Source organism: Ammospiza caudacuta, chromosome 1 (genome assembly GCF_027887145.1).
Source record: "Ammospiza caudacuta isolate bAmmCau1 chromosome 1, bAmmCau1.pri, whole genome shotgun sequence".
Classification (NCBI taxonomy): domain Eukaryota; kingdom Metazoa; phylum Chordata; class Aves; order Passeriformes; family Passerellidae; genus Ammospiza; species Ammospiza caudacuta.
Window position 1 is genome coordinate 41,435,337 of NC_080593.1, and position 26,409 is coordinate 41,461,745.

Sequence of the window (26,409 nt, forward strand, 5' to 3'; positions counted from 1 at the left end):
AAATGCAATCGTTTCATACAGAAAAAGCTATGTAAGCAGTGGGGAGATGGAGGTTTATGATAATGTGCAGAGTGTAAAGTTACAGGAAAGGAGAATTTCTGAGCTTAGTGTGGAACTGTGCACAGCCTGGTCCCAGTGTGAGTGCTCTGCAGGCAGACCTGAGCTGAGGCTTCTCTTACTGGTGAGCCATCAGCAACCAAGGTGTGCCTTTTACAAACCACATCAATTTGCACTGAAGCAACTCAACAATGTTATTTCCTCTGTCTAGTTTCTGGTGGTAAAATATCCTTAGGGAATATGAGAGCTGTTTCAAAAGAGAGATGTGCATCCAGATGTAGGGTCCATGTAAAAGTTTTCTGAAAGCTTATCTGAGCTGAGCTCTTCATTCTCTTCAAGACAAAGCAATTTACAGTAGCCTCAGCTGCATCATGTATACAACATTTTAAAATAATCTAATGGTTGCTCTCTGGCCTGCTGCAAGGAGCCTGTTACTGGAGTTTCTTTTCTGTGTGAAGTGACTCCAAATGAAGGTGAAATAAGAAAGGCATTCTTTTGATTCTTCAAGAGGTTTTTTACTGTTTTTGAATTTTATTACCGAGAAAAGGCTTGAACAAATAAGGTAGATCTGCTCACAGTGCCTGCTTATACAAGGTGTTAAGTATGAAGGCTGAAGGACTTGCAAGTATTTCTGTCCTAAGCAACTATTCCTTGTGTTTATGACTGAGCCTTCAAGGAAAAAAAGTATTGGTCTCAGTTGTGCTCCACTAGAATATAAGTTATAGGGGGAGTGGGGGCAAGGTGTCTCTTTTTGGGTGGAGGGTGAGTGTTGCTGTGTTTACTTCAATTTTACAAGGCAAACTAAAAAAAAAAAAAAATTATTTGCTGTTTCTAGTTACATGTTTCTAGAGTATTTCTGCTTTTTTGTAACTTCTAGATTTTTCTAGCTGATACTTTTCAGACCGTTAGTTTATTACATATATACTCTAGCACTATTGGTGAGCTCCCAAAACAAACAGAAAGGCCTTTTGAAAGTGTAGAAATTTCTCCCACTATCCCATGGTTGTTCTACACCCTTCCAACAGCAAAGGGTCCCTTTTTAGCTCTGTGGGATGAAAATCCCCGTGTGGCAGACATGAGGACATTGCAGAAGTCTCCAAAGGCTCATTGCAGTATTTTACATTGTGTGTCTCAAAAAATTGAGTTATTTTCTCAGGAGCCATTATGGTTTGTCATGTTCCTCAGGGATCTGCTGAGGAACAAGTGCCCAAGAAGTACTTCAAGCAGTGGACTCAGGTCAGCCTATATATAGCTTGAAAAACAAAGATTTATGTATAGAAGACATCAATAAATTCAGCAATCCATATTTTAAAGACCTCTAAATCCTTGTTTAAAAAGTGAATGCCATCACAGCTATTATCTCCGCTGTTTTATACTTCCTTCAGTTCAAATCAATAATAAAAGAGAATATAAAGTTAAAGCCAGCAAGTCACCATTATGCCTGTGGCCTCAGGGCATCAGCTTATTACATCTTGTGTAGTTCATTTGTTGCTAGTGGAGTGGTGCCTATTAAGCACAGTGATATCCGGGTGACCTGGAGGCAGGGTGTGGCTGGTGTGTTTGTAGTATCAACACTTAAAAACTGATTTTCAGTGCTGGAAGACATCATTCCTTGTTGTTGATTGCAGTCGAGTACAGAGCTGTGTCATGGTATAATGTACAAACATGAAAAGATGGTAAAGACACAAACTCAGAAATATTTCAGGCTAGATTTTCTCAGATTTCCTCTGTTTACTAACATCTGGTTAATACCTTGCTGCACATTGGACATTTACTACCCAGACCATCAAAGACAAGAATGCATGTTCTCTTTTAAGGTCCCTCATTTATTGAATTTCTTCCCCACTGTTTATTTTCTTATTTCCAATGTAAAATCTTTCTGTATAATTACTCTTAAATTTCATATGCAATAAGGTTTTTCAAACTCTTTGTCCTTTAACAATTTTATTCTAAAAACAGTTGTTTTTAGAATTCAGTTGTGCTTCAGGATGCAGCACTTGAGTAACCCTCCTACAGTTATTTCTGTAGGTTTTTATTTCTTTTAATTTCTTTTTAAAAGAACAGGCGGTGTGAGTAGTGAAAAATAGCTGATCTAGGACAAGTGTCATAGTTCTGATGACAAATGGGATCTGGAAACATTCCCTTCACCTCTGGTCTTTCTTGGTTTCATCCCCAAAGAAAAGTATTGAAACAGCATCCAAGAGATTACTCCCTTAGTGTTCCCACCCTGGCCAAATCCTGTGGTATCTAGACCGAGATGTATTTTGGCTATTGTTCAGACAAGCCTTTGCATTCTTGAACACTTTAGTGAAGAGCATTTCTAAAACAGCTGAGGTTTAACCAGCCTTAGCACTGGGCGTGCAGAAGGATTATTTCTCGGAAGGGCAGATCCCGGAGAAACGACGGCAGCAGTTCTGTCACTGGCCTCAGACTTGAGCTGTGCCAGTACTCTGCTGCAGGGAGGGAATGGCAGGACACTCAGTGAGGAGGAGCAGGTTTGCTGTAGTCCTGCTGTTCTCAGAGGTTTTGCTCTCTTTTATGAAGAGTTTCTATGGAATTTTATAAGACAGGATTTCTCTTGGTTTTTTGTGAAGTTGTCAGGTCACGCTGCAGAACGCAGTAGAAATTCCTATCTTACATCTTTGTAGATTGCTTCATAACCGTATATAATTGGCTGTTAAATTGCCTGCCCTTTTAAAGTCAAATATTTAGGAATACATTGAATATCTCTTGGGATTTTTGGGAGGTCTGGGTGGGGGTGGGTTTGGTGCTTGGTTATTTGGCCAATTGTAAACAGGGAAGAATGGCAGATCTTGAGTAGTGCTTTCTAGTCCTTGCCCTTACACTCTTGTTTGGAGTCTCAGGAAATGTTCAGCAGATTTACTGAGACATTTAACTGAGTGTTTGTGGTGGTTGACCAGTTTTGGACTACAGAGCTGAGAGGTTATATTAGTGATGGCTTTATATAAGGCTGTCAAATTAGGCATCTAATAGACAGGTGCAATAAATGTACAGTGAAACCTGCAAGTGTTGGAAATATTTGCAGTGAAATTCTCAACCAGCAACTGACATAATTTCTGCACAAAGTTCAGTCATTTCTTTTTTGGGCTAGCTTCTCCTCAACTGGTTTAATTAAGCACTCTGTTTTGAAACTTAACCTGACAAGATTATATTGAGATCGTGATAGAGGATAATCATATTCAAACTCTGTCTGTAAAATATTTGATTCAATTTACCTTTAAATTGTAATTGACAAGTCTAGAGGTGGGTGACATAAATCTCCAAAAATGTTTTAGTCAAAAATGCACCCAGGGAATCAAGTGTAGTCACAAAATGAGATCAGATTGGATTAAAAACTGCAACATAAATTTTGCAACATAATCTTCTATTGCAGATTTAATGAAACCTTGTTTTGGTTATTCAGAAATAAAGTCTTTTGATACATGTATTTAAGAGCAGGTTTATTTGAAAATTACGTGATAGACAGGGAAAATTCTGCCTAAAGTTTATTACTGTTTTCTAGAAATTGTAGCTTTTCTACATCTGGTCAGCCCAGTATGATTAAGGTTTTTTAATGGTCACAGTATTTTGAACTGTTTGATATTTCATTTGCAAGTTCCTGTAAAATTTGTTCTATTTTAATAGTTGCATTGTCTTGTAAGAAAGTACCACCCTGACAGTATTGTTGCATGTATCACAACAGTGAGATGCAGCATTGAATGCATTGAATTTGGTCTGATGTCTATAATGATATTCAATAATTGCCATTGAATTTGGTCTGATGTGTGTATTGATATTCAATAATTGTCACTAATAATTCTTCCACTGATTGCTTTTTTACTTCCATAATCTAAGTTACATTATTTTATTTCTAAACATCCAATAGGTTACCTTCTTTTCCTTCCCTTTCTTCTCTTCCTCCCTATTCTTTTCTACTTTATTTTCTTTCAAGCTCAGTTCATGGAATATCCAAAGAATTAAGCATGTTGTTAATACTTTCTTAAAAAAATAAAATGACCGGGTAGTTTGGGAATGTTGCTTTTGTAACAGTTTCTCTTTTTATCCACTGTTCATTACAACTTTGCCTAGTGCAAACAGCAGTTTAGAGAGAAAAACATACAATAGGTAAGACACTTGCCAAATTTTTTGTAAAGTCAGTACCAGTGAAGGGCTGAAGCAATTGATCCTGGTGCCAGTGGTCTCTACCAGCAGATGCATTTAGAAATGATTAGTAGTTCTATTGCAGGCCTATTTATAACTCAGGCATGGATTCTTTTTTTTATGCTTCCAAGGAGATAGGTACTATTTAGTTGTATTCTGTAATCCTGTGTCTAGACAAGTAACTTTTCTTATACCTAGACAAACAACTTTTCTTTGCTGTGAGAATCAATTCCCAATTCTGTTGAGATAAACACTAGTACCCTTACATGAAAACCACTCACAAGGACATTTACTATATATATTTAGCATATATATATATATATATATATATATGTATATGCCTGTTAGTTAAGCATTGGCACTTTGCATGCTTATTTTCAACAAAAGCTCAGTTTAACAGAGAGAGACATTGAACCTGAGAAGAAGCCCTTTCTCCAGAGGGAGGAAGAGAAGGGCAAAAGATAACTGACCAGTAGGTGAAAAGATCTAGAATAGTAACACAAGATGCTGTTGCTGTGGGCAGCATTTTGAAAAGATGCCTCAGTGGCTCAAATACCAAAGATCAGTTTGGATTTTGAGCTTATAAAGTTGATAGAAATATTTTAAAAGTACATGGACATATCTTAAACCAGTAGCCTACATGAAATCACTGTCAATGCAATCAGTATTTTAAAAGGGCCATGGTTTGGTTAAAATAAAATCAGCAATGTACCTTTCCTTAGAGATCAGTTTTCTTTGTTTTCATTTTAGCTTTGAATTTCCTTCTCTGGTGAAAAATGTCATGCCATTTGCCCTGGAGATTTTCCTACAGTTGGGTTTTCCTCCAAGTTCTGCTGCTATAACAGTGTTTTCTTAGGCAGAATAAACAAATGTTGGAAATGTGGAAAGCACATACCTTTTTCTGTTGTATCCCCAACAGATATCAGGAGTGCTGCCAGCCACCACTAGAATTCTTCCCAATTCACTACAGCACATACATCTAGTGTGCAAATGTGAGCGTAATACACAGCTGGTACTGGATCACACTCAGGAAGAATGGGGATACCAGATCCCCAAAAGCAGATCATTCATAGACCTGAAGATGACCTGGTGGAATGTATTGTGGCTGTGGAAACAGAGTAATTGTGTTATATTATATATGTTCTCTTTTGGTTTGTTTTTTTTTCTTTTCTATTTTGTAGTCTTTGGCACTTGTATTTTAACTAATAAGATGAGTTGAAGTGGGAGGAAGGTGACTCAATCCCAAGAACAGAAGCTGTGTATGTCAGACTTCCATTCCAGTTCTGTAGGACAAAAGGGTTTCTTGTCATTCATTTGGGTATCTGAACTTTTTATTGTGTTTGTCAGCACAGTCTCTGATGTTCTGAGGTTCATGAATCACTTCCCATGTTGGACAACAATAGTGTATACTTTCCTGTCCACAGAACTTTTCCCCTCAGAATCTGCAGCCTCTTAAGGAGCTGCACATCACTGCACACATCACTAAGAAATGTTCCATTCCTTTCATATGCATCTAGACTAAGAGGTGTCACATTTATATTCTAGATTTCTCCTTCTCTAAAAAGGAAAGGTGTGGGCAGTTATTCAGAATTAAATTCAGAAGTCTTTCTAATAATGTTGAATATTTCTGTCAGAACTGTTTAAATAATCAAAGAAAGGAATTCTGCCAAGTTAACTTCACTGGTGACTGAACTTATTTTATAAAATCAGTATTTTGCATTAATCTCATCTGGGTTGATGATTTCTTTTCCCTACTCTCTTCTTTCTTCAAAGCATTTCAATAAGGGTATCTTCTGTCAGGGCACAAGAGATCCTTGTGTTGTGATGCCTGGCAGATACTAGTGATGGAAAAGAAGCAAGTACAGGAATCTGAGTGTTGAAATTTCAATTGATTCCACTGCAGTAGCCAAGAGCATGCCTTGGGATGGCAGTCCTGCAGTGGGAAAGGGGGAAGCTCTGAGTCTGTGAAGATTGGGAGGACAGACTTATCTTTTAGTCTAACTCCCACGTCAGTTCACAACTGAAATCCCTTAAGTACAAGTGTACAAACTTACCTTTCTAAATCTCACCTTAAGGAAGAGAAATCCAGGGGAGCTTCTGCTTGGAAAGCCCACCACATCCATGGATTTCACCCCTTTTTAATTTCCAGGCCTCTCCATTTTTTCCAATGGCCTGTGGCCTCCTGCACAGCCCCAGATCCTGCATGGCAGCAGCCTGCCCTGGCAGAGGTGCTCCAGCTCAAGGCAGAGGCTGGCCAGGGCAGGTTTGAGGAGAGGATGTGGAAGTCTCACCTCTGAGGAGGAAATGTAGCACATCTAAATGTAGCAGGTCAATATGGTGGTGAATTTTTGCACAGTGTTGGGAAGACATGTACACTGAGAGTAGGTATGGGGATATGATGGTGAAGATGTGCATAAAAGGAGCTTCCCAGCAATACAGAAGATGCTGGGCTGCACTGAAGATGCACAGAATAAATTGGTCATTTATACACATTTATGTTTGCTGGAAGAATGATACTGCACTGCTAAGTTTTTTTCTTGTGACACATCACAGGGGTTGGGTAGAGAAATAATAAATCCACTTCATTTCACATGATATTGAAGATCAGATATCTTATTTTCAAGTCATAAAAAGAAGGAAAAAAAATCAAATCAGAAACAGAACAGCTTGTCTTTGCCCATGGAAAAATTTTCACAGTAAAGTGTTGAACAAAAGGCCTTCAAACTTCCTGGGGAAACCCTTGTTTTCCAGATGCTTTTTGATATTTCCTGCTCTCTATTGAATGAAAGAGCTTAGATTTAAAGACAGGTGCAGACTGAATCTCTTATTCTTAGAATCTCTTTCACTGATGTCAACAGTTAGAAAACTGCAGCAAAAAGTAACAAAAACTTTCATTCTTTCCACAAGTCCTTTGAGTTCTGACACTTTGTTGAAAATAAGATAAATAAACTCATATGGTTTAAGTAATATTTTTTAAAAAATCACTATTTTTAACAAGCTGAGTTAATTTCTTTGTCACCTGACTTTCTGAACAGACCAGTAGTCATTAAGAATGACCTTTATTTCTATTGGTGTGTTTTCATTCAGTAGCTGAGTCTAGGGCCATTATCTGGCTGAGTGGCATGAAAATTATGTGGTTCAGCTGTTCCTTAATAGAAGATGTATCTGACAAATACTTTCCTAAAGTAGCATTCCATCATCCGTGCCACTCCCTCTGGTGCCATTTTATCAGAAGTGTCACTATGAGAAAAAAGAATAAGACCCTCTCCTTCTGCTGAGACATGAGAAACCAGTGGGTGAAAAGGCCCAGAAGAAGAGAGTCTCAGCACAGCAGAGGGCTGCTATAGGGGCATCAGCCAGTGCTTGCTGTAGTTCAGCCTGTATTAGCACTAGGATGGCTATATTCAGTTCTGATTTTACCAGAATTGAATATAGCTCTCACACAGAAGTCTGAGGCCAATTCTAATATTTTGCATTTGGTATTTTTGGAATTTCTGTTTGTCTGCTATGGAGGAAAGTTCAGACAATATTCCAGTAAGTTATTATTGCTCATCAGTTTTTATTCCTGATGAATGAGGATGCTTCAGACCATAAATCTTTGGCCGGTCCAGGCTAAGTGTTGCCACTCCTGGGCTTCCAGCCAGCATAATTTTGTGGGGAGAAATTATACAACTTGATGAGAAAGAAGTAAATAGTCCTGTGTTAGCAGCTATTTGAAATAGCAGCTGTTTAAGGCTATGCAGCAACGGGGGATATTAGCAATGTTACTGGGCCAGCTGTAGGTGGTTACCATATGCACACATGGCCACACGCTGTGTCCTATTTGTCCAATGTGAGACTTTCCATTTACTGGTAAATGTGATGGTGATATTTATAGTGGTCACTGCTGAAGTACTTGAACAGATTCTCAGAATCTGTCTCCACACAGTAGAGATATGGGATGTGGATAAAGAGGACAGGAATGTCTAGCCTATCATATTTCGTACTTTTCCGGATCACAGCTCTGTCCCCTGTTCTTAATGCCAATATAGAGAACTGAGTTTGTGCAGTTTGTCTGCATGGACCCACATACAGGTCTGGGTCTGATGGGATTGGAGGGCGAGCTTTGTGTCCATGCCATGACCATGTGCTCAAATATCCATGAGAAAAGTAAATTAAAGTGGCACAAACATATTTGCAGGTCTCACATGGACAGCAAGTGAAAGAGCTGCTGTAGGTTTTCATTCCTGCACCTTCATTCTTATTTATGTCAAAGAAACTAAAATAAGACCAGTAGTTTATTTTCACTTTTCCTCCTAGACCCACATACTTTGTTGTATTTTTTCCCCCAGTCACTAATGCAAGCTGCATTAGTGAGCCCTGATCCAGCAGCTCTAAGGACAACTAGATCTAGAAAACCCTAATTTAGAAAACTTGGATTTGTCCTTTTCCAAGAAATTACAAATTTTTTTTGTTAGTCTGTGTAGACATGAGATGAGAGGTAAAATGTAAACACCTCAATTTAAAGGGAACATCTTAAGTTATTTTAAAAAGTATTTTTAAAAAATGCTAGAGGTAATTTTTCTGTTCCTCTAGGGCTTGTACGTAATATTTGTCTTCACTGGTGCAGGAGTAGAAAAAGAGAGCAATAACAAATTTTATACATGTTGAAAAGAGAAAGGAAAACAAGACAATGTGTTTCCTCAAAAATGTATTGCAGCCAAAAAGTTTTCTTTTCTCTTTTGTTTGTAAATTTCTACATTTCCTTTAGTAATTAATGCAACCTTACTAAACAGTGTAATGTGCTGAGCATGCATAAGACATAAGAATATAAAGCCAAGTAAGGGATTATGATTTTCAAAGCGAATTTTTTTTTTTACATCAAAATCATTAGTGGTTTGAGTCTCCCTAAATTCAGTTCTCTGACATTTAAAACTTGCAGAAATAGCCATTTTATTTCTCTTTGTATTAAATCAATACTCCCTTCAAAAATAGCCCCATGTATTTGGACTTAGTCTCCTGAATTATCCTTTGCTTGGGAGAGACTACATATTTTATTAAAACAGTGGCATTTTCATAAAGCAAAACATTTGCCCTAGCATCTGCTTAAAAGAATAATGAGAGAAATATACAAATTTAATAAGGACACGAGCCTTTTTTTGGCAGCACAAAGTAGCATGAAACCTGGTCTTTCACATCAGAAATTATCTTTGGCCTCTGGAAATTTGGACCACCTCCTCTTAGACCAGTTTGCAGCTGCTGGGGTAACCCAGCTCTTCCAGGAGTGCTGCCCACCCTCTGCCTGCTCGTCACCAGTGCCTTTACCCTGGCTGCTCACCTGCCTGCCTGGGAACCAGCCAAGCCCCGGCGCTTTCCTGACCTGTCTGTGCAGCCATCTGGAAGGGGGCAGGTGCCATTATTCAGAAGTGCTTTGGTAGATGGCTTTACGGGCACGAGAAGCTCCCAGCAGGAGCACAGACCATGCCACGTGGTTGGTAAAGCATCTGTCCTTGAAGAAAATGCTGCCTGTTGTGACTGTGGTTACAGGGGTTTTCCGGATGAGAGAGAGGCGAGAATGTTGACTCCATGATCAGAAGGCTTGATTTATTGTTTTATGATATATATATATAACATTATGACTATACTAAAAAGAAATAGCAAGGAAAAGGTTCCTCAGAAGTCTAGCTAAGAATAGAATGAAAAATAGCAAAGGAGCTCTCTCAGACTCTGTCCGAGATAGCTCAGTCCTTGATTGGCCATTAATTGTAAACATCCAAGAGGGGCCAATCACAGGCGCACCTGTTGCATTCCACAGCAGCAGATAACAATTGTTTACATTTGTTGCTGAAACTTCCCAGCTCCAGCAGGAAAAATCCTAAGAAAGGATTTTTCACAAGAGATGTCTGTGACAGCCTGTCTCAGGCAACAGGCATAGGAAATGTATGAAAAATGAAGAGGAATACAGTGTCTTGGGGTGGGAGGGTGCTGTGGCGTTTTTTCAGCTGCTCCCACAAGGACAGAGCAGCACCTTGAGCAATTGAGTCTCTCCGTTGTGCTTCTTACCCTGCACAAAGGACAACTTCTCATCTCTTGGTAGTCTTACGCTGGAAAGTATTTCACAAAGGAAGGGATAAAAATCTATAAGGAAGGCAAGAAGTCAAAGCAAATGCAGTATATGGGAGGAGAGATTGTCAGTTCCATGTCTTTAAGTAAATGCTGGGGGGAAAAAAGGTCTTTCCTGAATGACCTTGACTGCTATGTTGGAGCATAAGGTAGAGTGCTAATACTGTCTGCAGCCCTGCTCTCTCTCTGCCTTTCCTGTGGTACCTGTGGATATGTCTGCTAAGGGTGGCGGGGATGACAGTTGTTAGCTGGACAATGTTTTGACGCTGCCAAATCCTTTTGCACAGGTCACGGTCTGCCTGGTGGCAAATGGCAGTTGAAAAGCTCTGTGTAACACATTAACAAATTCTTTTGCTGTCCAGACCTCTAAGTATTTTAAAAGCTTTGTTTGAAAGCTCAAGTTTTCTGCTTCACAGCCCATTTTTTGTTTCTTGTCTCATGGTAATGAATTAACTCTTAACTACGAGTTGCCCCTCACAGAAACTGTAGGCAGGGGTCATACAGGGTGTGACCTTTGTAGGAAAGATGAGACTCCTTCCTGTGAAGCTCTCATGAAGTTGGCTTTGGAGTATTACCCAACCACCCATCTCACAGGCAGCAGCAGGAATTGGGCCTGTCTTGTTATAGTGAATAATCAGCTGTAAGTCATTAATTTCAGTGGAGTTATTAATTGATACTGGTGCAAAAAACCCCCACCATTTTCCCTAGATGTTGTGGAAAGAATGCAACCAACAGACTGAACAGATCTGTTTCTCAGTGATCTCTCAGGCTGGGGAGGTACCCAATCTGTCCATGCTGCTTTTGGCCATCTGAGCTTCCCTTGAGAATTTAGATTTCTATTTAAGTTGCATACAGTTTTTATTCATATTGGCTTTGAATATGTTTCATGTCTTTTTTTTTTTTTTCTTTTTCCCCTTTTCCTTCAGTAATAGTAAAAATCTGTTTTTCTTCCCTAACTATGTGCAGGCTGGCATGGCTTTGACTTATGATCCAACAGCTGCTATACAGAATGGGTAAGAAATGCATGTTTTCTTATGTCTTTTTAAAAATTATTTTGAATGTCATCTTCTGTTTTCTCTTTCTACAGTGAAACTTTTTGAAAAGCAAATCCACTCAGTCATATTTTTTCTGAAGCATATAATGCTATATTGTCAAGTTCTTCTTTAGTTTTCCTTTTCTTTTTATGCCTTCTTGTTTGTAATATCCATTTGAATGGGAAGTCGTTTTTTTCTAATAGTTTCCATCTCTATTTGGCAAATGTTAGTAGATGTCTTTTTAATCCCTCTCTGTCATGAAGTGGAAACCAGTAAAGTTTCCCTTTACTGACTTGGCTTTTGTTAAAATAATCATTGAAGATTCCAACGTATTTTGAATAATAGAGCTGTTACTTCATCTGGGGTTCTTTCTGCAGGCTGGCTTCCTTCCATGTCATTGTCTGAATAAAAATGCCAGATAGGGAGAAAACCTTAAATTAGTGTGTAAGCAGATGGGATTTAAGGTTAATATTCTGAGCAACACTCTTCTTTACTTCTCAGCTACCATTTGTTGACACGAGGAATTGCAATTTTTTCTTAAACCAAGCAATGAAAATTACATCACCATATTATTTACCTGCATGATTACTTTTCCAATTATTTCATAAACTAGAAAAACATATCCTCTTTATTTAGCTCTCTTTTCAGCTAGGTTAACAACAATTTGGAAAGAGGCAGGAAGTTCATCCCTGAACTCTTTGACAGTCACTCTCTGATCAGAGAGATGCATGAGATGATTATCAAATGCCATGCATACTCTCACCTGTGTTCTTCAGCTGAAGGGGAGAATGTATTGATATAGATAAGAATGGGTTTATTTGTTAAATATTTGTTAGTCACTGCTAGTTGAAGGACAAAAACCCTAACATTCCCAGTAGTTTAAGAAATCAATAGTAATATTAGTCTATTTTGCTTAATTTTCCTTTATAAGGAGTAATTTTGTAGGACTTGTGATATTCCTGTGTTGTGGAGGAAGAGGCCAAACTCAGAAGAATAAAGAGCTTGTTTGTAATTGTGATTTCAGAATTCTCTGCTTCTGTTTTCCTGTTCTGACCTCCACTTGAGTCATTCTTCTCTATTGTCATACTTTTCAGCTGCTAAAACATTATAATCTATAAATAAAAACATCACTGGTTCATAGTACATCAGTGTTGCATGTGGACTAGCTGGCTTTTTTTTTTTTCATGTAAGTTCCTGCATGTCAGTTGTATGAGTGTTTTGGAAACCGTAGTTTGAATGACCCATTGAGACTAATATGATTTTAATCCAAGAAGAATTCTTTTGAAGTTATGAGAGTTATCTCAGAATCAGATATATTATTTATATCAAAGAACACCTATGGTATTCAGGCTGCTCAGGTGGTTTGGTCATTTGATTGCTTGAACATGCTGTCACTGATCACGGGTAAAGAAATTGTACCCAATGGAGAATTTCAGTTCTGCAGTTTTTAAAACATTCTTTTATTTTTAAGGCAAGAAATAAATTACATTACAGTACCAGATATCTCTCTAAGAGGGACAATTAACTACCGCTTTGGCATACGTCTTTTTTGTAAAGTGTCAAAATATTTTCAGTTTTATCAGGACTAAACCATCATTCAAAATGCTCTTGTGGTGAGATCTTGACTGTGTGCAGGATCATGAGGATCACCAGGACCCTTTTGGTCCAACAGGATTTTTTTATCTCCCCAGACATTCACTCAGTAATCTCTACGTATCCTGTAGTTTCAAGTTTTTTCTCTTTTTCTCTATAAGCCTCTTTACTTGCAAGTACAGTGGAAATCTAGCTCGCGAGTTTTATTTTAATAAAGTCTGGGAGCACCCTGGTGCTTTGCTTGTGAAATGTGTACATTTGATCTGTTGCTTGCTGACACATGACATAGGCATCGGTGTGTGGCCATGAGGAAAGAAACTTTAAGGCCCTTTAAGCTCTGAGAAGTAACAGGTTAACTCAGCAAAGGGGCATCTTCCTCATGGGAGGGCAGTCTGGCACACCCACCCTGTGCTTAGAAGGCTGCAGAATTCTTTGCCTGTAATGTGGGCCGAGCCGTCAAGGTTTGCATGGAGCAATGTCACCCAAAGATCTGTAAAACAAAGGTCTTTTCCTTGTGGCATTCAGCTGGGGTCACCAGTGCAGAACGTACTGAACTGAGTCTGAGCATGAGAAATGTAAAGATACCAAGTCAAGGTGGTGATTCAGAAGAGTTATAAATCACCAAAAACATTTGAAAAGAAAGATTAACTGCACATGCTGATGTTTACTAGAGTTCTTTATAGGGTTGATAGATGCATTTGGATGCATCTAAGTTGCTAAATCCACACAGGATTATGTGGAGGACGGAAGCCTACTAGGCAACCATGTCTCTGCAGCAGGTGTCATGGGGTGGTATTTAAAATTCACAGTTCCTTAAAAGGCATGGATTATATTAGGTTTTAAGTTGGGCCATAACCAAACCTCAGGGAAGAATCTGGACTCTTGTTTCCAGATGAAAAGGTAGGTTCTTATTGTTCATGGTGTCGTACTATCACTTTTATTGCCATATAACTGCATATTTGCCTTGAAAATCTACAGCAGAAATAAAACAGAGTGTGAGAAAGGCTCTCACTAAAAATGACTATGATTTTTTCCTCTGCTAAGAAATAGATGATTTTCTTCTGAGTCTATTACATGATAAAGCTCGATTCTCCATTTCATTATCTTGTTTTTATGCCCGTGTAGCTCTGTTTAAGCATCCAGTGGAGTTACATCAGCCTAAAACTAGTATAATGGAGTGGAGAATCCAGCCCATAGTGTACTATAGCATTGCAGTATGAGGTACTGAGGATATGGTAAGCACACACTTCAGTAGATAAGATCTTTTCACTTGGCAACCACTTCGCCTTTTTTTGTTTTATAATAAGCCTTTTCTGAATTGTGTTTATAAAGGTACTCAGGTTTTATTTTGGGCAGTAGTGTGCCTGTTGTAATATGCTATTGATTTTTCAATTTGTGGCATTAACATTGTTTTAGTAGTTTTATGCAGTCATACAAGCAGCAGGATAGAGCTCTTGTACTTGCACTGTAAGGAAGTTCATTTAGAATGTTCCTGAGGCTGGAGTCCTCCTGGCCATTTGACTAGATTGCGATGTGCTTTATCAGTTTAGTGCCTCATATCTGGGGGACAATTTTGTGCATTTGCTGGCCAATGGGCTCAATATTCAGATAGGTCTTTTCCAACTCCAACGTCTGACTGTGTGCCTTGTTGCAACAGAAAATTGCCGCCTTGATAATGCTTGGTAATACTCTTACATTATGTGAGCCCCAGGATGCTATTTATGAATCTAACTTTTTCAGTACTGCCCGCAGGCACGAGGCATGAGCAAATGGTGTTTATTGCAGTGCAAATAGGATCTTGCTCTTGTGCAGATTCTGTCTGGAAGCTTGCACATTCCCCAATAGAATGGGAACCATATGGATTTTTTTTTCCACTTTTTGGCAGGGAAATAGTGACCAGACACTGCAGATAATGCAGTCCCCAAATGCAAAGGGAGGGTTGGTGTAGCAGAAGAGTATGTGCTTTGTCTGTTAAGCAACAGAAACTGTTGTTAAAGTGCTGCCTCTGTGTGCCTGATGAGGCACTGGAAATTTGCTCCTTTTTAACATCGCTCAGAAATGTGTTCTTTTGAGCCCCTTATAAACCCCCTTTCAGGAACTTCCAGGAGTATCTTTTTGCCTACAAGTGATGAGTTTCCCCTTAGCTTATGGAATCTAGGCATGCTGAAAAAGTCTATTTTTAATACAAGGGTGACGTCCATTTTGCCTTGCCCTTGCCACCTGCACGCTTGTGCTCCTAGCATTGCAACTGCAGCTGAGGAGCAGGGACATTGTCTTGCACCTGCAAAAAACTTCTCAGATCAATGTAAGGATGCAAACTGCATCTGCAGAAAATGCAGCTGAGCCTTCTGGAAAGCTCTCCTTAGAGCTCACAGGTCAACTACACCACAAAGCCTACAGCTCTCATAATGCCTGGTGCACTGTACTAGATACACTGCATGCATTTTAATGCCAGGAAACTTGGAGGCATAATTTAATATATTTAAGACAAATCAAAGCCAGTATAATTCATATCTCTTTCCACTCCTCTTTTTGATGTAGATATTTTGATGACTGAGAATCCTGTATTCCCTTGAATGAACTTATAACATACATCTTCCACCTCATTTCACCTCTCCCTAAGCCTAAAGAAAAAAAAGAAGGCAAAGCCTAAGACTGAATATAGGAAGGTCCTCAGCTGCAAATCTCGTTGTCTTGCTGTAGGGTTTGTGCCAGAGCTGGCCACTCTTGTGTTTTTGTTCCCCTTGTCCCCTTATTAGATCCCCAGCATGCCACTTGTGCCAGTTACGTATGAGATTTTAGCCCATTTGTATGTAGAGGAATTTAGAGAGATGCCTCAGTGTCCCGTGGGGGAGGGCGTGTTGAGCCCTCTTTGTCAATGAGCCCTGCCCTGGCAGCAAGTGACTCCAGCAGTGTGGTAGGTTGAGCATCCCATACCTCAGGGTGGCTCTGCTTGAGTCCATCCCCAGCAAGGACACCTCCATCTTCACCACACCACTGTTCTTCACTTATGCCAGAGACATCCACATCCTTTACTATTAGATCCTTTTGGCCACAATTTGCCCTGAGGAAAGAAGACAAGCCTTTGTCTCTTGATGTTAGAAATTCCTGACTGCAAAATCATTTCTTTGCAGCCTGTTGCAGTGGCTGAGATTGTAACACTTGATTTTTTATTACTATTATTAAAATTGAAATATATGAACTGGACTTTCCTGCATTGTCATTTGCAGCATCAGAGTTTCTTCCTTTCTCTTCCTTAATGCCCTTGTGCAGGAATTTTCCCAATACAGCTGAATGTCCTGGTGATATGTTTTATTTGATCCTTATTTGAGAGCATTCCAAATGGTGACAGATAAATGGTATTGGCAGGGCTGTGGGAAGGGCTGTATTTTCCACATTACTGTAGTATATATTCTACAGGCTTGTGTACTATTCAGATAAATGCATCTCTAAGCTGAAACTGAAATGGCAAGCTGTCTGTCAAATTCTTGGCTTAGCACACATTTTCTGTAAATTTGTTAGTATTTGCTGGGATTTATTGGAGAATTTATTCCAAAGAGTCAGCACTATTTCCAAATGGAAAGTTGTTTCTTCCCTGTACTTGTCTTTGTCCAAGTGGTTCATACGTGGTTAAGGGTATGAGCCTAGCATCAATGCCAGGTTTATGAACAGAATGAGAAAAGAACAAACAAAAATGTGTGGTTTTATCAAAAGATTTTTTGTTTTATATTATTTTTAGTTTAAAAGATTTATATATATTTCTATACATTACACATTTTACCCATAGACTACTAAATTTTGTCATTCTGCTATTGAGTATTTTCATTTGCTGCACACAAAATTTCTTAGTTGACCCACTTAGCAAGGTCATAGCCCAAGTGATTTCTGGTTAACATTGATCAGAGAGACCCCTGTGAAAGGGGTTAGATAATATGCAACATGCTAGTGCCAGAGATGACTCTGCCTAGTGGTATAAAAATCCCTTGTCCCTCGATGTTGTGTGAAGCTAATATTTGGTGTAAGTGTGGGGATACAATTGCCTCTAAGTTCTCATAATAGGATATATATAAAATTGGGCAAAGGCACAATTTTAAAATAGTCTCTGTGTGAGCATTGTGAGGGCTGATAAATGGTCCTAAAATAGCATTATATTTCTATTAAACAAAAAATCACTCAGATGCCACCTGCTGCTTTTGGCATTTTAAAATCTGATTTGGAATAGAAAGAACAAATGATTGCTTCTCTGTCTCCCTCTCCCCTCCTAACTTTGAATGTTTCCGCCCAGCGTTCAAAGAGAGCAGCCTGTTTTTCCAAGGCTATTGGTTGAAGTCAGTAGTTATTTGAGCCTGCAACCAGAATGAATGCATCCAGTCTGAACTAGACTGATTAGTACTAAATCTGTGATGCCAGCGCGATCAGGAAATAGAGCACTTGTTTAAACACCAGTAATGATTTTTTTAAGGTTTTTTTTTGTTGTTGTTGTTGCATAGCTCTCAGGGAAAGCTACTGTTGATTGCCTCAGAGTAGGGAGGGGAAAAATATAAAAAGAGAGGGAATGCAATTTGCTTCACTGTGCAGAATCTTCTGTTACTTACTGGTGCATCCTCTGTGAGGGGTTTGAATTGTACAAAAGAGCACTGCACGTGAGTGTTTCTCTATGAGTCCAAAATACAGGCATTTAGACATCAGTAAAACCACAAACATTCTTTTTAAAGCAATTTTATTGTTCTGGCTTGCAGTTAAAACTGCAAAAAGGTCAAATGCAAAAATCTATACAAGCATACACGTATTAAGTAGTAATACAGTCCAGCAGTAGTGATGATATTTTCCAAGTGATAATTTTATCAATAATCATTAACGCACAGGGAAGGAGAAAGAATATAACATTTATTACCATCAAGCAAGAAATGGTGCAGGTTCTGTTCATAGCATGCAACAGTGGAAATAAAACTGGCTAAATCTGAGATTTTTAGTGCTGCCTGGGGCATTTAGCCTCATAATTCCTGATACATTTCATCAGAAAAAGGGGGTTTTGCTCTCTGCATAGATGAATACAAAAATTCCAGCAAGAGTTTTTGTAGCCACCCCTTAATAAAATAATTCAGGCATGTATATAGAATGTGTTATTTTCAGCACTGAAGCACTAGGATATGAAAAGAAAACAGTACCCTGTGTAAAAATGAAATCAGTAATGTTGTCTTCGATATTGTGTAAGAAATTTCCTTCTACTAGCTAGCGCCCTGGAAAATCAGCTGTCTTTGCAACTCAGATAATTGCTTCTTGTATTGTGAAGTTCTATATTTGTGCTAGTTGAACTGAAAAAAAATATGCTTTGTGTAAATATTCCTCCTCCTTTCTATTTTCAAGATCTGCTCAAAGGAGCCATCACATCTTTTTTATTGTGGTTTTGGAAATAGATGGACATAATTACCTGGATAGACTCTTTTTGTCTTTGCCCAGGAGGCAGTGAATTATTTAGTCAGAGCCTAAGTAGTCAAAAGGTTCAAAAACCTCTTGCCTTTGTTTTTTATTTGCAGATTTTATTCCTCACCGTACAGTATTCCAACAAACCGCATGATTCCACAGACATCAATCACGCCATTCATTGCTGCTTCCCCTGTCTCTACATATCAGGTACGTCAGATATGCTCTTGTCTACTGTGTTTCCCAGTTAATGATGTTTTGAATGTGGATGAAGGCAGAGTGTATACCAGAGAAAACTGTGAGTGCTTGCACTCTTGAGTCACTCTTGAAACAAAGGGCTCTCTAGGAATATTCAGGTATCATTGCATAGTTTTAAGTGTTTCCTGCATTATTTACAGAAGTAATGAAAGCCACTGTAGTTCTTAATTTCAGTCAGCTTCTCTGATAAAAAACATTTTGCTTAATTTCCAATTGACAACACCAGAAGCTTATCATTCTTATTGAACTGTTTCCTCATTTTGGCTCCCCTTCATTAGCCAAAAGTTTTTTAAGTGTTTGTTTTTCATAATTTATGTTGACTGCATTATACTTTGACCTTTTGACCCCAGCTATATTTTTTCCAGTAACAACATCCTTTAAAAGTACTCATTTTTGTCCAATAATCCCTGACAAAACAAATTACTTGGGGATAAGTGTCCTCAAATCGTTTTTTAGCCTGCTACATGCCAAGTCATTCAGAGTTTCTCTTTTCAGCATATCCCTCTCAGATTTCCACTGGGAAATATTGTCTTGTTTTGGCTTTCTGAGATGGAAGTCAAAACCAGATTGTATATTTTTATTATTAGCCATTGTCTGGGAACTTATCACTTCACAGAAGCTGGTCATTTACTATACATTTTCTAATTTTAGTTATTTCTCTCCTGTGCCATCAGTGCTCTTCCAACCCACAGTCTTACCTGAAATAAGCTACCCAAACTTTCAAAGCTGCATGGTGGGCTGTTCCTAATGTTAGGGTTGGCTTGTTGGGGCTAGGGGATTGTAGATGGTATGGTACTGCTTACAGGTAGTTCTGAGATGTTACTCTGCTTTAAACTTGATCTTCAAAGATAAATGATTCTTGTAATTCTCTTTGACTTTTGTGTTATTTTATTTGAGATGGCTATGTAGCACTTGCAAAACAAAAGTTATTTTGATGAGGTAAATTCAGTAAATTTCAGTAATGGCATCACCAAAGAAGAGTCAGTGCCAGAGATACACGCTGCATTGTGTGCAGCTCATACAGTTTTCTTGTTAGCAAAGCTGGCTTAAGAGCCATTCTACTTCCCATTCAGGCCACTGAGTTCAGGCCCCCAGGCACCCCAGCCACTTACTTTCATCACTGCTCCACAGTTCACAGTTGCTCCCCTTTTCCCATTCTGGTTTGAACCATTGCATCAGTTTGTGGTTTCATGCATTTGCACCAAAACCATTTTTTTTTTTTTTTTTTTTTTAACTTGTATCATTTTCCTTAGATAGTTTGCAATGAGCAGCAGCAAGCTGTGGCAGCTCTAGAGTGTTTTAGCTCATGGGGATTCCCAGCAGAAAATGTTGTAGTAGAGGTGTGTTCGCATGTGAGTGTGCTGGTTTTGGTTCTCAATATGTTTTGCTGAACTTGCTTTTCAACAAAAAAATAGACTTTGATAAACATATACAAATGTTGGAGAAATAATTATTGTTATAGAATTAATTCTTGACACTTTATCCATTAACAAAATCACTGGACATCTGGAGAAGTGGGACCTTGTAGCTTTCTCCTTGTTATTCCTGGTCATGCTCAGTCTGAGGTGCTGCACACCCATCTCTGGGACAGCAAGTGAGGTGTCCTCTGATTGCTCTAGCACTGCTACATCTTTTGTGTACTTGGTGTTGTGGTGTCCAGACTGATGCAAAAGGAAACTAAAATACAAAATTCTATAGTATGTGGGACATTCACACATGTGGCTTAGAGATGCCACACATATATACAAACACCCTATAATGTGTCTAATTCTTAGTAAACTTGTTATATCCTTGAAGTATATTACATGGCAGTCATAAGGCAGAACAACAAAGAAAGTCCTTGATGATTCATATGGAGTTCTGGTGGGAACAGACCCCAGGATGCTCAAGCTAAGAATGATCCTGGAGGGGCAGACTTCTTAAGCCAGCTTTGCCATGAAAGCTTTCAATTAGAATAATTTTCAAAAATTCTGAATTAGATCTGCAGTTCTTACTGGAAACAGAATAAGTGATCCTGGGATTTCTAAAAATGTTATACCTTTAAAAGTTCATTCAGATACTTTTGAAAATAAACTTTGAACATATTCTGTCTCCTGCACTGTCGGTTGGATGACATGTTCATGATTATATTGATGGATGAAAGCAAACAATGCAAGTGAAAAAACAGGACAACATGGAATATTGAAGGCTACTTTACGAGATAAAATGTTGTGATTCATAGAAGTGGTGCAATCACTCAGACTTCTGACTTTGGTGGAAAACATTATCAAATGAAATTTGAAAGCTTTTTCCTTTGTCAATAACTTTACGAAGCATAACTTAATTTTGTGTTGAGTTATAAGACTTAAGTCTTTTGTCAAAATTAGCATCTTAGTTATAATAGAGAGAATATTTTTAAGTAAATCTTTAGGTTTTAAACTTTTCTATGCTAATTAAAAGTATTTGATGTGCAGGTCCAGAGTACTTCATGGATGCCTCATCCGCCATATGTTATGCAACCAACAGTAAGTGGATACTTGGTTCTATCTGGCTAAAAGTGCTTCCATTGTAGCCTTGCTCTGCTTTTCCAGCCACACTGAAGTCTTGGGTCATGTAAGAGCAGCCAGCTGCTCCCTGAGACAAGAACCCTCTGCCGTAATGATTCTCTTTCTTTAAGGAGCACAATTTGATTTAGTGGAAAGGGGAGGATAGGTGATGTGTTATCTAATTGCACTGATTGTAAGAGAGTAACAAGTTCTGAAGTGTTGCTTCTGAAGCTGTGCTTCAGGGACTGCAAGATAACCACATATCTGTGTACTTTGAATTGCCAGGATCAACACGTGACCTTTCCCTTACATGCTTATCCATCAAAAAAGTCCTGTGCAGCTTTAGATCAAGGACCCTCAGTGCCTTAGTAATGCATTTCAACGTGGTGGAACAGGGTGAAGCACAACTGTCTTAATCTGCTTCATGATTTGGCCAGTCAACTCTTTCTCCCTCTGCCCCAAGAAATTGTCATCTTTATCAATTTACAACTACTTAAAGGTGCACTGTGTTTCTAATCAATATTCTTTAGAACTAGTGCAGCTGATTTTTGTTTATCTCACAGAAGAGTTTTGATGCTCTTTACCTAAATATTAGCAGTATATCAGGAGAAAACACCATACTGAATTCCACTATAGACAGATCACTTTAGTTACATTTCTACCTTTTTTGAGTTTCTCAGGTATAGATCCACTTGACAGTGCCATTAATCAAAATTTAAATGCATGCTCTACATAATCATCAATATATTGATTTTTAGAAGAGGAGTAATATTAAAATGAAGGTCTGTAGTTTAGGATTGTTTGTTATTTATATTTTTGTTCAAATATTTTGACATCATAGTGGTGTAACTTCTGGTGAGTTAGCTGTACAGCAACATGAATGTATCTACATATCTTTTTAGTTGCAAAAAGATATGTAGATATATATATATATCTACATATATATTTATATAATATATATAAATTTATATAATTTGCAGCCCCCTTTCCACACCCCTCAGTTCTTTGGAGGCAAGTTCTTCAGTTCTCTCACAAGGCAGGGAGTACAGTGTGGGACTGACTGGGGACCCAATTCCTGCTGCTGCCCCTCTCTGCAGACTCTGGGAGAACTTTCCATCTCAGTGGAGTAAAGCTGTTGCTGTATTCCTTGTGGGGAGATGAAATGCGTTGAAGTTCACAGTTAACATCAGTCCTGTATTCAAATATTTGGATTTAATAGCATATCACAAGAAGTCTTAGATGTGTGTATTTGATGAGTTATGAAACTTGTGGAAGCCAAAGAAGTTCCAATTCTTGCAGAAAGACTCCCTTTCTAAAAGAAAAACCTAAGCACTCTTCCAATCCAGATTTTGTAATTTGTGTGTTTGAGTTTTATTTGACAATATTGAGCAAAGCATTTTTTTGCAGTGATAGTAGAGGTATTATTATGAAGCAATTAGATGTACTTACCCCTTAGTAAGGACATGAAGAAAAAATTGTCTTTTATAGTGAGTAGCACCCTTAAAATGCTGAGTTAAATTGGTGTTCACTGCGAACCAGAGGGTCATGTCAAAAAAGGGAAGTCTGATTCTAGATGGAAAAGCAGAGGGACTGTGGATAAGTGGTGTACCATTTCTGTTCCAGTCTCATTGCTGTTGTGGGTTGCTTCCATGTGTTTTCTGTGGCAATCCTAGACTCTTCACTGACAGATTTTTCCCATATGTTTCCAAAGATTATGTTCTTAAGAGGACATGAGGCATTTAGTACCAAGGAAGCATAAAAACCAAAAAGGCAGAACTACCATTCCCCAGGTTTCATTCAGAGATGAATTCTTTATTAGAAATGTCTGAAAACTTGTCAGAGTATTGCCACACAGAGAATTCAGGAGACTTCAGAATTAATGGTCTGTTTTGAAAGAAAATAAAGAATCTGTGTTCATTTTAAGTTTCTGTAGTTCCATGCCTAACTATATATACACTCTATTCTAGGCACCTCCATAGCCAGAAAAAAAAAAAAAAACAAACACAAAAAACCCCAAAAAACAAAAAAAAAAAAAAACCAAAACAAAAAACAAACAAACAAACAAACAAACAAAAAACCCCAAAAAAAACCAGAAAAGAAAATATTACAATAAAGTTGGCAGAATTAAGGGTGTGAGTTTTGGTAATCCTGTGAGCTGATGAAACTGGGAACTTTCCAATTTGGTTAGCTTTCTGTTTCTTCTTATAAGCTAGTTTTCCATGCTATTATCTAAATTGCCACCACTTTACTTCATAATATTTTATGAGGTGATTGATTGTGGCATGTGATGTCCCAATGGACACCACTGCAGAAAAATGTTACATTCCCCTTGCCCCAGGAAGGAGAACATTTTGTTAAGCCTCTATTATTCTTTGTCAGTAGAGATGAACTCATACAGAAAGCACAGTTTGAATTGCTCAAACAGTGGTGGTTAATTCTTTGTTTTGATTATAAGTATCCACTAAATCATGTTACTGGATGATTAGCTTTTCATTTCCAACAGAACGTCCTGCTTGATATTTATGTATAATTTAACAGCACGTAGTGTCCCTCCTGACAAAAAGACGGGCAGAGCCATGCTGTGGAGGAGACAAAGGGGGTTTTTCACTCAGCGTGCTGAGCACAGGCAGGGCAGTGTTCTCCCAGACTGGCAGCCTTGCTGACAGGAGGGAAGAGCTGTGCTGCACAGCACTACCATCCTGTGTCTGTCTGTCTGTCTGTCCCTCCTCTGCCTGCCCATCTCATCTCCCTTCCCACCTGCCTCCCTGTGCAGCAAATACAAAGCTCTTTCTTCAGAGATATCCCCTGCAGTAGCTTGGCCTGTCAGACATTTTTGTCCTTTATTTCCCTTTGTATATAAATTTCTGCCACATTTTCCTGATACGTGCATGTGTGCATTCTGTATCCATTTACTTGGTGGATTAAAAAGCCCACTAGAGTAAAAGATTGTGTCTCCACTTCCTCTATAGCTTTTAAACTACAACCAGATAAACCTCTGACCCTAACAAACAAAAATGACATATATATTAACTCAAAATGTTTGAGTATACTGGTCTCCCTTCTTAGCCTTATTTGTCTTCTTACTCCTGTGATACCCTTAAAAATAGAAAACAACCAAAGTTACATTTTGTAAGAAAACAATAGTCAGAACATTTTTGTCCTAAAAGGAGAAAGACAGATGAACAGTCAAAGACACTGCAGGTATAGAACTGATATTGTAGAATGTTGCTAATAAACAACTGCAGATACAATTTTTAGAGGGGTTTTATTTTTGCTTATCAGTGGTTTTTTGCTGGTCTTATTCCAAGAGCCATGGAAAAATAGTATCAAATAGATTGAGGTAGCATTGCTATTTCTCAATAAGTATTATTGAAAATAAACTTCTGCTGGCATAGTAGGGTCGTGCATGAAAATTTCTCACATCTTAATGCTTACACAACCTTCAGGGTTTTGGAAAGCAGTATTCCTGAATCATGTAGACATGATGAAAATCTACCTGGAGGATCATGTGTGGTTCAGACACTTTTGAAATATGCATCTTTTGTGAATTGAACCTTCACCACTTTTTCCCATATTGCTTTCACTGTGTCAAAGTAAGAATACCTAAAATTTGGTAGTTTCATTGCTTTGCCACGTGCCCTGGTTGGTCTCCACAGTTTTAATGGAAGACAAGCTCCAAAAGAGTTACAGCAGTGTGAGTTTGGATTAAAACTGGCAAAACATTTAATGCACTGATGATAGTCCAGGCTCAGTTTAGTTAACTATATCTTTCAAAGTACAGTGCTTACTCTTCTGTGTTTGAAACAAAAGTCATATTTTTCATTACTGCCTCAGGATAAGGATAGACAGATAGTGATGACAGAATGAAAACATAAATGGGATAAGAGTTATTCTGAGGCTTATAACATTTGCCATATTACCGTGTTTTTCCTGTAGTCCCTGAAGGCTGTTTGAAAGTTATGGGGATACTTTGAAAAACATGTTTACACGTCAATTCACATGTAGACAGTCTCATTTTTTACTGATAGGGGCATTTTAAAAAAACATTTTGATTCAAATCTTTATTACAAAAAATACATGTATTCTTCTTCTTTAAAGGCAATTTTTTTAGTGAACCAACAGAAATGTGCTACCTTAATGCTCAATGTACAGACTGGTTTTACACTTATCCTCTTTTATTTCCAAGTAAAACTGTGTGTGCAATCACTGGGTATGTGCAGATAGATGTTCTTGTCAGTCTGGAATAGTTTCTACATAATAGCTGGAGAAGGAGTATGCCAGTGCCAGCAGGAAGGCTGTAAGCAGAGCAGCATATGGAAAAATGTACCACTATAAAGATATAGATAAATTATAATGATAAAGTATGTTGGGGAGAACTTCTGTTCTGGAAGTTTCTCAAGCCCTTACAGTCCTTCTAGAGAGGTCAGTGTCTTAACAAACACCCTTATTATTTTTTTCTGTCATCCTTCCTGTGGCCCATGGCTGAATGGAATCCGTCTGTCTTTAAAAGCACCAACAAAAACGTGTCTTTTTTCATAAGCAGTGTAAAACCCCAGCTTGGTGAGAAGCGAGGCTGAATAAGGGCTCCAGATTCTTGCCTCTTGATTGTTGTGCATGAGTGTGGTAGCATAAAAGGTACAAATTGTTCAACTGGAATGGATCAGTTTTCATTTTCTCACTAGTGACTCTGCTGCTTTGGATAATACCCAAAATACCACAGCAGTTTCAGTGTTTTGATTCCTACACTCTGGAACAAAGAAGTTCCTTGTGCTCCAATCCACATCCCTCTCCCAAGACAGCTTTCTCTACCTCACGTTTATTGCTCTACCTTTTTAGTAAACAGAGCCAGGAATCTATCTTGATTTTGCCTGGTTGAGTGTAAAAAAACAAAATATATCCTCTGCAGACAGTTGAATCCTGCCTCCAAGATGAAATGTGAGAATTCATCTAGCTGGTATGAAAAGTAAACAGGAAATAATCCTTAGAAATTGGAATCTTTAGCAAGTCTTTCAACTTTTAGCTGTGTGTTTTTAAGAGATCCTTTGAACATGAACTTACTTGAACTCTTAAGGCTAAAGTGTTTAGAGGTTGAAATAACTAACCAAATGCCAATGACAAAGTTCTGCTGAGCAATTTTAATTCCAGTGTTTCCCGAGGCAGAAAATCAAGGACTGCAAATTCTATAACTCTGATAATCAAGGCAGTAATTGGCAATGTTCCTTTGGGGGAGGCAGGCTCACAGGAGGTCAGTTCTG

The 26,409-nt window shown here is 38.4% G+C and overlaps 1 protein-coding gene across 1 annotated transcript in view; it reads left to right on the forward strand.

The window, feature by feature from the left end:
* Window positions 1-26,409, forward strand: part of RBMS3 (RNA binding motif single stranded interacting protein 3) — a 443,341-nt gene that overhangs the window by 352,753 nt on the left and 64,179 nt on the right. The window contains exons 8-10 of the mRNA XM_058819606.1: window positions 11,287-11,333; window positions 18,485-18,581; window positions 21,083-21,133. Of these exons, the coding sequence (XP_058675589.1) occupies window positions 11,287-11,333; window positions 18,485-18,581; window positions 21,083-21,133 (195 nt within the window). The remainder of the gene's footprint in view (window positions 1-11,286; window positions 11,334-18,484; window positions 18,582-21,082; window positions 21,134-26,409) is intronic.